Source organism: Seriola dumerili, unplaced genomic scaffold, assembly GCF_002260705.1.
Source record: "Seriola dumerili isolate Sdu_G_001 unplaced genomic scaffold, Sdu_1.0 BDQW01000264.1, whole genome shotgun sequence".
NCBI lineage: Eukaryota > Metazoa > Chordata > Actinopteri > Carangiformes > Carangidae > Seriola > Seriola dumerili.
Window position 1 is genome coordinate 100,063 of NW_019174519.1, and position 15,494 is coordinate 115,556.

At 44.0% G+C, this 15,494-nt stretch overlaps 1 protein-coding gene across 1 annotated transcript in view; it reads right to left on the reverse strand.

The window, feature by feature from the left end:
* Nucleotides 1-15,494, reverse strand: part of LOC111230381 (storkhead-box protein 2-like) — a 100,161-nt gene that overhangs the window by 3,602 nt on the left and 81,065 nt on the right. The window contains exon 3 of the mRNA XM_022757093.1: nucleotides 2,267-4,679. Within this exon, the coding sequence (XP_022612814.1) occupies nucleotides 2,267-4,679 (2,413 nt within the window). The remainder of the gene's footprint in view (nucleotides 1-2,266; nucleotides 4,680-15,494) is intronic.

Below are 15,494 nucleotides of genomic sequence, written 5' to 3' on the forward strand. Positions count from 1 at the left end.
TACCTTGGTGCATTTTTAGTTCAAAGGTGTGGGAGCTCCCTCCTGTTGTCTGTCAAACTGTGTATTCTATGTTACTGTAGCATTTTGAGACTTTGTGTTTCACTGAATGAAAAGTGTGGCACATTTTTTTTAAGCATTGTTTTATTGAGAACAAGGTAGAAGTGGCAGGCATAAGGAAAACGATGAGTTAATACAGCCGTCAGAAGTTTAAAGGAATGAAAATAATGACGTGTTGTGGTGTTTTGGGAGGCGGGCGTATTAATTCGAACAAATTGTGGGTCATTTCAAATTCATTCGATCTTGATTTTTTTTGTGATGTGACAGCCCTAGCACACGTGTATGTGTGTGAGTGAGAGAGGGAGGGAGAGAGATAGAGAGAGAGAGAGAGAGAGAAGGGCACAGAGTTTTTAAGTGAATCATTGCTCTGCTCATCAAAGCTACAGTGAAATAAAGTTTTATCCATTTGAAATTGTAAAATATTTGGGACCAATCAGACTGTAGCAGAGGTAGTCAGTAGAGTAGTCAGTGCTTCAATGTGACCCAGGACACATTCACGTTCACACTGCTAAAAGAATGTGTCCACATGTGGCCAGATGACCTCTGAATGTGGTCTGAGTGACCGGATCTCAAATACGTCCTCAATGCTACTTGGGTGTGGATCACCTGAGATGAATGTCAATACCAGGTCTGAACAGGGCCATAGTGAGCTCAAATACACTTTTGATGCCTTGCAGAAAATATTCATAGAGATAGAGCAACAGAAAATGACACAGATGTCAGAGTGCAGTCTGAGTGTTAAGACATTCAAATACAGCATGCTGTTGTTGTTTTGTTTTATAGCTTATGTTTAAATTGCAGGATAATGGAAGAGGCCAGTGTGAATGAGAGAAACAGACTTTATTTCAAAACTGGCCTTAACTTCTGATTCTCTCTTTCAACCCAACTTAACTCTGTCTGTGCTATAAAAACTCTGGCTCTGATATTATCACTGAAAATGTGAATAACGTTAAATTCATAATGACCAGCAGTTCAGTAGTAAACAAAAGACCAACCTCTGTTCATCACCCACAGAAACTGAGCTATATTTTTACTTTGATTTTTACACTTACATGACATATCTCAGGTGTTAGAGGAGAGAAGTACAAACCAGTTTTATATTTTCAATTTATGTGACTGAGGTTACAGAAAGAGAGTTTAAAAAACATATTGAAAAGACAAGTAGTTAATTTTAGGTTTTTAAAGCAGGTTTACTGGCAGTAAAATCTACTACTGATTTTATTCATTTTTTGGTGTTTTTTTCTCAGAACATAACAGTAGAAAAGGTGACAATAAACTTCAAGATTTTCATTTATAGTAAGTAAACTAACTTAAACAACCATTGTCACAAAATCTTTTAGTTTCATCTGAAGTGAAAATTCTTTTTTTAGATTATAGCAAATTAAGCTTTGGTATATATGTTTATACATTGAATGGCATCAGTGTTGTGCCAGTTCACACTTGAAAAAGAACTAGTTCAAAGTTCAGTTCATACAGATGAAAATGAACTACTTCAGGTTCATAGTTAATTTTTTTAAATCTTGAACATAGTTCACAGTTCCAAAAATGAACTAGCTCATATTCAATTTGTTCCGTTTTTTTTTAAATAAATAAAGGCCAATATTCTTTTCCAATGGAACCTCCTTCTACCCATCCATCACCAGCCCCAAATCATTGCCAAACTAAATGAATTACTGAACACCACTGAAGAATCACAGACATGAGTTACATTTAAAATCCGTATATAAATATAATCTGTCTGAGTCTTCACTTGTTTGTTCATAAAACTGCTTCAAATGCTCAAACAAACTGGCTTCAGCAGTAGTAGATTTGTTCACGTTCAACATTTGTAAACTGATTTGTTCAGTTCAGCGTTCACTGTTTCATTGAACACGTTCATGTTCATGCACAACACTGACTGGCATTAAGTAACGTTTTGGCTTGTGACAAAGGAAAACATATTGACTAGAGTATAATTAGAGTTTGAAGTATGTACTGAATCAGAAATCTAACTTGAGAAAATTTTTGACTCTTTTAATTAGTTCATTCAAAAGTAAAACTATACTTAGATTTAATGGCAAATATTAGCTTTTTCCAAATGAAAAAATGAAGTTGTAACAAAGTGAAAACATTGAGTATGGTCTACAATAAATGATCTTTTTACTTTGTGTGACTGTCTTTGTCTTACTGTTGAAGTTGGTATTGTTTTGTTCAGTGTACATGTTCTCACCGTGGAGAGTTGAATCCACTGTCAACAGTGACGGAGCTGGAGTCCATACTGTCCAGTCTAGCAGAGTGGGCTGACTGCTGGTTCTGACTGGACTCGGGAAGGTTCTCTTTAGCACCAGGGAAGGTGAGGGTTCTTTCAAACCTCCTCTGTAGGTCCCTCTCCTTCTCTCTCTCCAGCAGCCACTGCATGGTGCCTGCTCCACCCCCTCCAATCCCAACCACGCCTCCTCCGGCCTTCTCATTCTCCCCTCGACTTTTAGTCCCTCCCTCATCAAGTTCATCGTCATCTGAGACGTTGTAATAGTCGAAGGAGGCCTCTGCAGCACTGGTAGTGGGTTCGGTCCCCTGTGGGGGGGCAGATGGTGTGGCCACCAGAGGTTTGGGAGCATCAAAGGCCTCCTGGGAATCAAGTGCATCGCAAGACGAGGACAGAGTAGAGGAGGCAAGGGCGGGCGGTTTTCTCAGGGAGCTGTAGCCGGGCAGAGGGAGGCTCGGAGGAGGTTTGAAGAGTGTGTCTTTGCTAAAGATCTCCTTACGTTTCTCCTGCCCAGAGGAGGCACTGTGGGGAGGTCGTCCATTAGGGAGGGGGGGGTCGGGGATAGAGAGAGGTATAGGAGGCAGGCTGCCACCCTTAGGTCCCACCTTTAAGTCCTCCTTATTTTCTTGGGGGTGGGGTGTCTGTCTGTCTGTTTGCCTGTCAGTGTTGCCTACTTTTAATCCATCATGGCTACTTTTACCCAGAGTTCCCAGCGGGTTTGCTGCTGTGAGAACAGCCTCAGAGGAACCAGAGCACTGGAAGTAATCATCAGGAGGTACAGAGGTGGGCAGTGGTTTGGGTGAGTACGCAGGAAGGCTGTCCCTGCTCTTACTCTTTTCTAAGCTCCTGCCGCCATCCAACCCCAGAGAATCCCCAGGCAGTTTAGCCGAGGGGGGCGTGGCACGAGAATAGTGAGAAGAGCTCTGATTGGCTCGCAGGGTGCCATCGTCAGTGTAGTAACGGCTCCGGTCGTCATAGTAATCGGGGGGTCCAATCAACCCGGCTCCGAGCGGTCCTTTAGAATTGTCCATGGATCTGGAACGTTCCTTGGCCTTGTCGCTGCGTTCGTTCCTGGACTTCCTCTCCTGGGTGTGGGAGTGCGAGCGGTGGACTTTGGAGTGGTGGGCTGATGGGCCATGGCTTGGCTCAGGGAAAGGCATTTCTGTGCGTCGCTTGGCGAGCTCTCCAGACACATCCCACTCTGGTGTGACAGGCAGGTGGGAGGAATCAAGGATGTTGGGGTTGCTGTGCGCCAGGTGAAGCCGGGCCCGCTGCCGCTCCATGGCCAGGGCGTGTTCCCTTGGCGACCGAGCCAGCGAGGACGAGTAGGCTCTATAGTCCCTGTCGGCCAGCTCCAGGTGGGAGCCGTCACTCGGCTCACCACGGGACGCCCTCGTCTTGCTATGTGAACGGCTGAGTTTGGTCTGCGATTGCTTCCTGTGTCTTCCCCCGCTTCTCCTACTCCTAGAGCTCTGATTGGCTGATGATGCTTTGCTCCTCTGAGCACGCTCCTCTTCGAGACGCTTCATGACTGCCGTGTGCCGGGCGAGGTTCTCTACAGTAAGGTCGGGGTTGATCCTGCGGATGATCTCCATCTCTACGTGGCGTGGCAGCTGGCTCGGCGCCTCCTCGTCGCGCAGAGGCCACTCCTCAGGCGGGAACTGTGCAGAGAAGGTGGCCAGCTGCTTGGCCTTGTCCTTCTTAAAACTCAGGCGGAACAGCTTCAAACCAAACTTTCGACTTCCTGTACCACTTCCTCCACTGGCTTGTTTCTCTATCTCTGCAGTTCCTCCCCCACTTCCCCCTCCTCCCCCGCCACCTCCCCCTCCTCGGTGCTTGGTGAGCGTGTCCGTCTTGAAGGGGAACCCGAGGGTGCTGCGGCTCTTCTCTGTGGTGCCTCCTGTTTGCTGAGGAGGTGTTTGTGGGGAATGTGGGGACGAGTACGCCTCTCGGTGGTCTTTGGGGGAACGGCGCTGCAGGGTGGTGTGGTGACTTGGGGGGTCGTCTCCACGGTAAGCGTTGTTGTAAAAAGAATCCCCACCTCCTCCGCCTCCCCCACTGTGGTTTTGGCTGGACTTTTGGTGTGTTCGGTCTCGCACGCCTCCGGAGGTGGACGGGGTGATGGTGCCGGAGAGCGGGGAGGTGCACTGCGTCTGCTGATGCTGCTGTTGGTTCTGATGCTGCTGCTGCTGGTGTCGCTCGACGGATCGCTCGTCTAAGTGGTACCACTTGGAGCTGGTTCGGATTAGGCTCGGAGTGATAAAGTAAGTCTGAGGCGTTACGATAAAATATCCCTCAGGTGTTGGGTAGATCTTCCGCTCACGGACCAGCATGCTTAGCGTGTGGTGCAGAACCTCCTCCGTTGGTGTGGGAACACCTGAGCAGAAGAAGGGATAAGGAGCAGTTAGGGATGGGACATTTTACACAGGTTCAGTCACAGGACATGTCTTAAAGATGAAGTTATGACCAGTTTGATTCTTCATCTTGCCTGCGACCTGATCAAGGGTCCCTGGAGGCCTCTGGAACAAAGTGTCTTTGTGTTTTTTATCTTTTATAAAACAAAAAATCGACTATACACAACAGAAAAATGCTAAATTTCTCATATATGGAGAAAAATACATTTTTCTTGTCGACAGAACTAGAAAATGATCTAAAAATGCAACAGAAGACTTCAAACATAAAGAAAATGTTTGTAATATATCCTAATGAGATTTTAATGCACAGCTACAGAGACCTCAGCACACGTCACACAGGCAGATACATATTGAAAGAGCTCTCCACTGTCTGAGGTAAAGTCTGTACAGTGGCTGCATGCGACCACAGGAAGCGATTATGTAAAAGCCTCAGTCTGCTTTAAACAAAGTGCTTGTCAAACTGTGAGAGTGTCTGAATGCCGCTCTCTGACAGCAGAATTAGAACCTGACCAGCCAGATGGTTTGTTACACACAACATCTGGGAAGTCTTGATTGGAAACTGTTTGGAAAAGGGCTACTGATTTTTGTCTGTAGGTTATTTTTGTTTTTATAAATATCCAACTTTAGTAATGTCTCCTCTTTTCAATACACCGTACCTAGGAAATGCTGTATTATTCACAGTACTATCACACTAGTCTTACAGCAGTTTAACAGTATTTGTTCATCAACTGTGATGTGAAATGTCAGATTTAATAACAGGCATGATAAACATGTCTGCTGTATGAAGGATGAAAGGTTCAGAGTGCTCCTTCAGAAAAAGTTGAACAAACTGGATCATTTCTGAAGAAGGCTGATAAAGACAAAGATTTCCCTGAATGTTGCACTGTACAGAACAAATTAAAGAGCTATGGTTTTTGTTCATGTAAGAATCCTTTTTGCTGAAGCAGTTCAAGTTTTTCTTTCAAACATTTGGGAACAGGAAGTTACAGTAATCAAGATGATACTAGTACATGAAAAAGGGTTTTAGTATGTAGAAATAAGAAGCCATCTTAGTGTCTGTGTCGTGGCTGTGGAACGTCTTGGTTTTCATTTTGTCTCTCGCTTCATGGCTGCGTCGCATGATCTAAAGATTTGGTCTTATCAGTCACGAACACCAGAAAGTGGTGGATGCCACATGGATAGAGACCAGAGGTCACACCAACAGTTTGTTTAATCACTTGGACACAATCACACTGAAGAATATGAAGAGAGCATGGTTAAAAAAGAGAGAGAGATTACACACAGAGACACACACACACACACCAAAGTAATCGATCATTAATTGTAATTGAGGTAAAAGTTTGAAATAATCCTGATTTTGATTTGAAGTCATGTGATCCACTTCCTTCGTATTCTTATTCTGGGTTTTCCTGCTCTATCTCTAGTTCTACCTTTCACATCTGATGAAATATCAACATTCAGCCGCGTCACAGTCGATATCAAATAACCAGACAGTTATTAAACACAATGATCCTCTATCAGAGAACTACAAGCAGCTGTGAAGAGAATAAACAGGGTTATGAACCTGTGACTGACAGAGTGTGTATGTGTGTGTGTGTGTGTCAGTAAACTGAAATGAATGCACACATTTCACTGTCTCCTTCTGCTCTTCTCTTCTGTCCTGCTCTCTTCATCTTTCTCTTCCCTCCATACACCCCCCTCTCCCCAGTATCTCCTGCTCTCTCTCTCCTCAATATCTCTCTCCCCCTCTCTCTCTCTTCAATACTCCCCCTCAGTATCTCCCGCTCTTCTCAGTACCCCCCCCCCCTCCTCAACATCTCTCTCCTCCTCTCTCTCTCCTCTCTCCTCAACATCTCTCTCCTCAGTCTCTCTCTCTCTCTCTCTCTCTCCCTCTGTCAGTCTGGAGGTATTACTGCCAGTTACATCATAGCAGCCCTTCAGCCCAGCCAGAATGATGCAACACCATGCAGACAGACAGACTGCGCACACACACGCACGCACGTGCGCCCGCATGCACACACACACACACACACACACACACACACACACACACACACACACACACACACACACACACACACACACACACACACAGTGTTTGTCCATCCATTTTGTTGATGAGGCTGTGCAGAGGGAAAGAGGTGGAGGCAGAAGCAGGTTCATCCTGACATCAACACACTCACACGCATCCAAATGTAAGGTGGAGGAACAAGTGGCATCCATCTTTTATTAGTGATGAGACGAATGTGAACCACACTGACAGCTGTGGCTTTTACCTGCCTGTGAAACTGAAGAGCCGTTGATGTGTCTCACCTGAGGTACAGCAGGTCACAGCTGAAGGAACAGTCTAACTGCTCTGTCTCACTGATGTGATGTAACTGTTTCCAGATCTCAGTCATTAACCTAATGAGTATAATGTTATTATCACTAATCACCAAACCTCTGAAAATAAGATCCACATTGTATTAACACACTATGAACCTGGACACACATGTACTGAACATACTCGTACACACACACACACACACACACACACACAGACACACACACACACACACGCGCGCACACACACACGCGCACACACACACACACCAACCATCACTTTACACGTTTGGAATAAATGATATAAAACTAGATAGTGTTATAATATTATGTTCATGTGTGCCTTGCTCTCTTAGGTATGTTTGATCCTGTTTGCGTTGATACTGAAGCCAGAGTTTTTAAAGTGCTGCTGAAATTAAACGTCATGCTTGTGTCTGCTGCAGCAAACACACCTGCTCCGTCAACCACCTGTCCTGTCCTCTCAGGAATACATCTGAAACCAAGAGAGAGAAATTTTTTTTGTTTCATGGTGGCGCCCCCTAGTTTTTAATCATTTGTCAGAGTACTGTCACCTCTGTGTACATTGATGCAGAATATGTGTCCACATGTGGTTCTCAGGTGGTTCCATATTTATAACCCTCACAGGTTGATTTTTCTTTGTGATGTTTCTATTAATAATTTTGTGATAATACGGTCAGCTGCCTTTATAAAAAAAAAAGTAGCTAAAGGGTTTTAAAAGTCACCAAATCTAGTGCTGCCAACACTGCTCAGTAGGAAACCGTTGGTGAGCACTGGCCTTATAATGTGGGTTATTTACAGTGTGACAATGGTGAAGTACAGACAACACTTCCACTTAAAAACAATATTGCAAAATTACATTTATTATAAATAAATTTACTATTTTATTCATATATGCAATTATTTTGATGTACCCAGTATTACTAAACCATCTCAAACACCACAACAATTCATCCAGGTCAGTAAAGGTATTTTTTCATGAGAGATGTGAACAATATGGGCCACATTATCTCTTTACAGAATGCTCTAGGACAAAAGGGGGGCTCATTGAAGATAGAACTGAGATTGTTCTGATAGAATACTTGGGTATTATGTTATATGCAAGTACATTTAATACGTGAATTTGGTAAATTATGTAAAAATCAAAGAAAATCCCCTTAGACCTCAGAGGGTTAAACCATATTTGCATAAAGTGGTCATGTCACAGACAGCAGACGCTCACACTGAGCCAGACTGAAGCTTCACAATAAAACAACCCACCTCAGCGTTCCTGCTGAGGTGTGCTTCTTCTCCAACTTACAAACATTAACTCCCTCCTTGTTCTGCACTTCAGCTTGTTGAGTCACCAAACAAAAATTCACAGAGGACCTCAGTTTGCAGGCTGGTTGGAAAGGTAGCTGCTCAGCTGCAGAACACATGTAAGCATAGCTGCAAATTGCTCCCGTTTCATACTACTGTAATCGCCACTTTTCAATGCCAGTGGTGAGTCTAGCATCATGGGGCACCAGGCAAAAAAGCCCATCTAAGCGCAGAACCCTATACGCCTGATATGGAGGCAACGGGTAGACGCTAGCTACAGCACACATCAGAGGCCGCACTAAGGGGGTTGGGGACAGCAGCAGTGCAGTGTATAGTGTTTTTATGGGAGGTTTAATTGGGATCATAGCCATCAGGGGCCCCTTTTCCCCTTGGGACTCCCCAAGCATTTGCCTGGTTTGCCTCTCCTGGCGGGGTGCCTCTGTTCAACAGCACTAACAACACACTGTCATGACATGCAGCTACAGCACAAGTTAAAGCCTCCTCCCTCATCTACTTGATCCAAACCAGGCTGGTTTCCAGTCCTTCCTCTGAGGTCGCACTGCTGTCAGTGATCAATGTCACAGTCAGCAACCTCTGACACAGTGCACCACCTAATCCTCCTGTCCATGCTGTCTGACCTCTCTGGTGCTGCATCACTCACTGAGTGATTATTCAAAAGAATCACGGCAGGGAGCCTAAGGCTCCGTCCGATTAGTTGCACAAAATAAACCACTGTAGCATTAAGATACAGAATTAAAATGAACAACAGCTGCTAGCAAAGACAGCAAGGTCAGTAACACTGTAATTCATTATCATGTTGTACTCACCACTGATAGTCAATGAGAGCCAATCAAGAGTGACCTCGGGTGTCTACGCCATTGTTTCCAAAGGTCTCAGTTTCTGTCCGTCCTACTACAACCCAACCCCAGGATTTTCAAAATAAAACACAACCCAAGAGTTTAAAAAAAAAAAACTGGTCTAGCAGCATTTCCAACTCTGGAGTAGTGTGGATGGCAGGAGTAAACACAGAACAGAAACAGAAATGATGAGTTTTAAAATTAAAAAGTAGTAGTGTGAACATAGCCTAAAGAGCGAGGGAATGCATTACATTCACATTTACATGTCAAACCTTTGACTGATAAAAATTAAATTATTATTATGTCAATATCTGTCTCCACACAACTATAGGAAGGCCAACGTGTGTGTGTGTGTGTGTGCGCGTGAGTGCGTGTGTGTGTGTGTCTGTTGCCTGTCATTACATCATACAAGTGCAGTTGCTTTGCTGACATGACGCAAGTTGTCTAAAGAGGGAACCCCAGAGCTGACTATGGAGACGAGCATCTACCGCTTCATTTTAACTGACCAACACTGACTATACAGGGTCAATGCGCAGTTCACTCAGTATATGCACAGTTCAGCTTCTGTTCACTTCCTGTGGCTCCTGAAGAAAAAGAATAAGGTGGTGATGGTTAGTCAAATACAACATTTCCCTCCACTCATAGTTTTTCTATTCTCTGATTTCTATTTCTGGACATTTGAAATAGAAATTACATCTAATCAAGCAGCCAGTCTTCTACTGTAGCAAGTGAACAGCCTTGTTTTATTGGCTGAAGGAGAAGTTCAGCAGTTTTCTGTCTGACATTGAGATGTCAGATTGACATCAGTCTCATGTCTGTGGGTTCAATACAGAGCTGGAGTCAGGACGTGCTTAAAACAAAATATCTCTTCCACTGGTTTCCAAACAGAGGGGGGCACGCCTCAGGGCACACTGAAGACTGGGACCATTACAGTCTCTTCATCTGTACAGCGACTGAAACAAACACAGGCAGGGGCCTGCTGCAACTCCCTGTGTGGCGACTGAGGGTTTCTCCATCTATTCACCAGCTACAGCAGCTTAACTCAACTGACAGTGGGCGAGAGGCGAGCTACACTTGCACAGGTGGCCAGCCAATCACTGGGCTTCAACTCAGTTCAGTTAAATTCACACACACACACAAACACACACACACACACACACACACACACACACACACACACACACACACACACACACAGAAATGAGATGAGGCTAAAACTTTGGACAGAGCCAGGCTAGCTGTTTCCCCCTGCTCCCAGTCTTTATGCTAAGCTAGGCTAACTGCATTCTGACTCCAGCTCTGCACTAAACCCACAAACATGAGACTGATGTCTATCTGAACATCTCAGACAGAAAACTGCTGAACTTTTGTATTTGGACAGAAGATCACCACCTTATTCCTTTCAGTGTGGAAAACAAACTCCACACAGACAAACCCACATGAAGAGGCGGCAGGTTCAAACACAGAAGCTTCTTGCAGTGAAATGACAGCTAACCACAGCACCACCATACTGCACACACATACACTCACTGTTCACACCTGGTATCAACATCCATCTCAGGTAATCTGATCACAAGTGGACAGCTCTAAGTTCAAGTGTGAACACACCCAAGACTATTTGTGGACACATTTGAGATCTAATCACTCAGACCATAGCTTTTATCAGTGTGAACATGAATGTGTGCTGGGCCACATTGAAGGACTGACTACTCTCCCGACGTCCTCTGTCTCACTGTCTGATTAGTCAGTATCATAATAAACCCAAAATATTAAATATTTCAAACAGCTAAGACCTTATTTCATTGTAGAGCTGCACTGATTCATTCACATTAATGCCAGGTGTGAGCTGACGTACTTAGAGCTCTACACCTGTGATCAGATCACCTGAGACATTAATGTCAGGTCTGAACAGGGCCTCAGTGAGCTACCCTGCAAGGTGCTAGTCAGCTCATCAGGAGCTGTTTAAGGTTCAGTGTCTTGCCCCAGGACACTTGGACATGTGGACCTCCAATCTGCTGCTGAGCCACAGGTCACATCCTGGGGTCTCTTCCTAATGTTGTGTAGCTGTCTAAACCTTCTGTCAGATCCAGATCTGCTTTAGATGGCACAAAGTGAGGTGAATACACTGTGTGAGTTAAACATGTTTGAACTCGCCACAACAGAAAATGTAGGTTTTATCTGATGAAATGTCTTGATGGTCTGAATTACTGCACAACATGTCCTCCAACCTAAACAACCCTCTAATACACCCCAGAGGAGCGTACCAGCAACAGGTGTATCAGACCTTTGTCGCCATGGTTACAATAATAAATACACACTTCATGGTTATGGAACAGTCATGGTTTGACTACTTAGTTAAGTTAAAATATGGTTTAGGTTAAAATACATACTTTGTTATGGTTAGAGGACTTTCGTTGTCATGGTTACAATACTAAACATGCAGTTAAATAAAAGAAACAATGACTATTGAAAACAGTGGCCTGCCATGTCAGAGTCCACCCAGACCTCCTCCCTACAGACTTTGTGCCACTATACACTTCGTGACATGACTTCCTCCTTTGCTCCCGTCGAAATTACTACGGCCACTAGAGGTCGTCCAACAATAAAACCTAACCGTGGATCATGATGCGGATCTTGAACTCCATCAGCTTCCTGTCATCTGCTCAGTTCACTGTCATACTGAAACCAAAGTTTACTTCATCCTTACTTTATATCCAACAGAATCACCAGGGTTACAATGAAGCATGGTTTTGCTTTTTGTTTTTTTTCAATCACACCTGACCATCACCAGCTCTCAGCACAGTCAGACCACAATTCATTTCATGCTGAGACATTTTCACCTCCAGTCGTGAACTCACCCTCCTACTTCACTTCACATTCAATCTGACTGAACACACAAAATCACAATTCTCTCCAATGTCCAGCTGATCAGAGAGAGGGGTAGGGGCTGAACTACTGTTGTTTATATTCTTCAACGGCAGGAGTCTGTACTACGAAGCAGGACTTGAGGTTATCGAGGTAACTTCAGGTTATCTGGGTTTTCAACGGTGGTTCACTTGTTACCAGGGTAAATTACCATGGTAACTGATCCTGAACTCCTAACCTGCTCCAAAGCAGGTTAACTTCAGAGGATCAGATCAAAACCTGTCAACAGCCAGACTATCGACCAATCAACTCACTGGAGTCATCATTCCTACAGGATCCTGACAGGGACAAAAGAGTTCACAATAAAGTGATGAATAACAATGACAGTAGACATTTATATAAATCAGTGGAATCGTTTCACTGTTCCATACCATGTGTCCACTAAATAACTACATAATAATTATTGTAGCTTCATTTGACCTGAACACAGACTCTGTAATGGACAGGATTCCTGACAGTGATGAAGCTTTTACTCTCTTCTTCATCACTACAGCTCACAACAACATGAGGAGAAATCAAAACTAATGTGGTATCTTCCGTAGCGATGATGTGATGATGATGAAGGAATCTCCGCAGACACCGGCTCAGTTGTATATAAAAAGGTTTATTACAAGAAAGCACAGCATCTTTTAACAAGCATCAAAACTGCCTGTGAGAGCATCCAAAGCCAAAAAGGATCTTCTCCCGTTTTTCCCCAAAACCATACAATTTATAGGCTGGGTATCCCCTAGTTACATATTCATGACAAAGATAATTCCTAATAACCTATAGTGGCACAGAGCCAACATTTATGCCCAAACATGGTCATTCTATATGAAGTTAAAAGATACCCCAACTCCTTTTCACTTTAACAGATGTCAGCTTTTAGGAATGTCCGAAAAACAGAAAAGGAAGGGGTGCTCACCCTCCTCTGGCGCCTGACCTTTCCTAGGGTCTTCTCCTAAAAACACTCCCATCCTTAAATCACCTGATAGCTGGGACACAACACTAAACCAACAATGATCCACACACTGTTCACTGTTTCCATGGTTATAAATGAACATTTCAGTCGGACTGACTCTTTTCTTTCTCTCCTCTCTGCAGCAGAAACAGTCTGACATGAACTTTAACTGTTTGATCTGCTTCACATGTTCATAACAGTTTGTTCATCATCAGACAAAAGAGGGAAAAACTCACACGCAATGATAATTCATGTTCTTATTTACAACATATCTTTAGTCTGACTTTAATAGAAATTATATTTAGAAATAGATTTTTGAAAATTCTAGTGTTTCACCTTGTTGAATTCCACTTTATGACGTCACTATAACTGAATTCACCTGCAGGTATCAGTGTTTCTTCTCATATCATATTAATACTTTATTCATGGTTCAGACGATGTTGCTTATAATGAACAACTCTGCCTCTTTCACATGAACCAGCTCGTACCTGGACAGGTGAACTCAGAGTTAACTGAGCCAGCTGATAACCAGCTTCGTAGTACAGGTTATCAGGATGGTCAATGTAGGTTCAGTTAACCCAGATAACTAAAAGTTATCCTGGGTTTGTTGAACTTGCTTCGTAGTACAGACCTCTGGTGAAATAATCTGAGCAGCAGCATTTCTAGTCCCTCCTGCTTTTGTCCACGTCTGGTCTGAGTGCACCATCATTCATCAGCTGTGCAGTTGTCACCTGACTACTAACAACCAATCAAATCAAAACAGGTGTACAGAGAAGCCTCATGCAAACACTGTTTGCTGCTGCAGCTCCCTCCACCAGCCCAACCTCCTCCCTATACAGAGCATTCAGAAGTCTCCAGAGCCCTCACTGTTTTACATTTATGCTAAAATCATTTAGTAGAAACTGAAATCTTACATTGACATGAGTATTCAGACACTTTACTATGACTCTGTAAGTTTCGCTCAGGTTCCTCCATTTCTCTGGATCATTTATGAGATGTTTCTCCACCTTGACTGGAGTCCACCTGTGGTGAACTCAGCTGATTGGACATGATGTGGAAAGACACACACCTGTCTGTATCAGGTCTCACAGCTGAGAAACAGATCAGATCAGAAACCATGAGGAGGAAGGAACTGCTGCAGAGCTCAGAGACAGGACTGTGTCGATGCACAAAAACATTTCCAACACTGGTCTCCATCATTCTGACATGAAGAAGTCTGGAACAACCAGGACTCTTCTAGAGCTGGACCTGGAATAACTGAGACATCAGAGAGAAGAGAGACCAAGAACCTGATGGTGACTCTGAGCTCCAGAGAAACTTCCAGAAGGACAACCATCACTGCAGCTCTCCACTGATCTGGTCTTTGTGTTAGAGAGTCCAGACGAAGCTTCTCCTCAGTGACATTTGGTAAAGAAGCAGCTAAAGGATTCTGAGACTGAGAGGAACCAGATTCTCTGGTCTGATGAGACCAGGACTGAACTGTTTGGTCTCAGGTCTAAGAGTCAGGTCTGGAGGAAACCAGGCACAGCTCATCACCTGATAAACATCATCACAGTGACACATGGTGGAGCAGCAACAGGCTGTGGGGGGACAGGGAGACTGATCCAGGAGCAAAGTACAGAGAGGACCTTAATGAAAACCTGGTCCAGAGCTCAAGACCTCAGACTGGGCTGAAGGTTCACACAGTCAAGACAACACAGGAGTGGCTTAGAGACAACTGTCAATGTGACTCAGCCAGAGCCCTGACTTGAACCCAATCCAACAACAGAGACCTGAAAAATGTCTGTCCACCAATGTCCCCATCCAACCTGACAGAGCCTGAGAGGATCTGCAGAGAAGAAAATCCTCAAATCACAAGCTTGTTGTTTCAGACCCAAGAAGTCTGGACGCTGTAATCACTGCCAAAGTTGCTTCAACTAAATCCTGGGGAAAGTGTCTGAAAACTTATGTCAATGTGCTATTTTAGTTTCTCTTCAAAAAAAAAATCAGTTTTTTTGTCCTTATGGGGTATGATTTTAGCATAAGGCTGCAACATAGCTAAACAAAAGGGGGCTGAAGACTTTCTGAACGAACTGTTTGTACTGAGATTCTGCAAATGTTGATTAAACAGATGAGATGGATTGTTTGGGGGGAGGGGGTTAGTTCTCCAGCACAGTCAATGTTATAAATGCTCAGTTCCCTGACTGAAATGCAAATACACAACATTCTCCCCGGCCCTCGCCTACATCACACAGTGACACTGATGGTATGTGACTGAGCGGTAGCATGACAAATACAGCAGCTCTTTGTCATTATGGACACTTAACAGACTGAAACCTGGAGCTTCACACATCCTGAACTTGAGGTTTTTAGCTTCTGCCTGTTTCCAAACCACAACCTTTGAGATATACGTGAATTTAAAGATCAGTTTGCTGCTT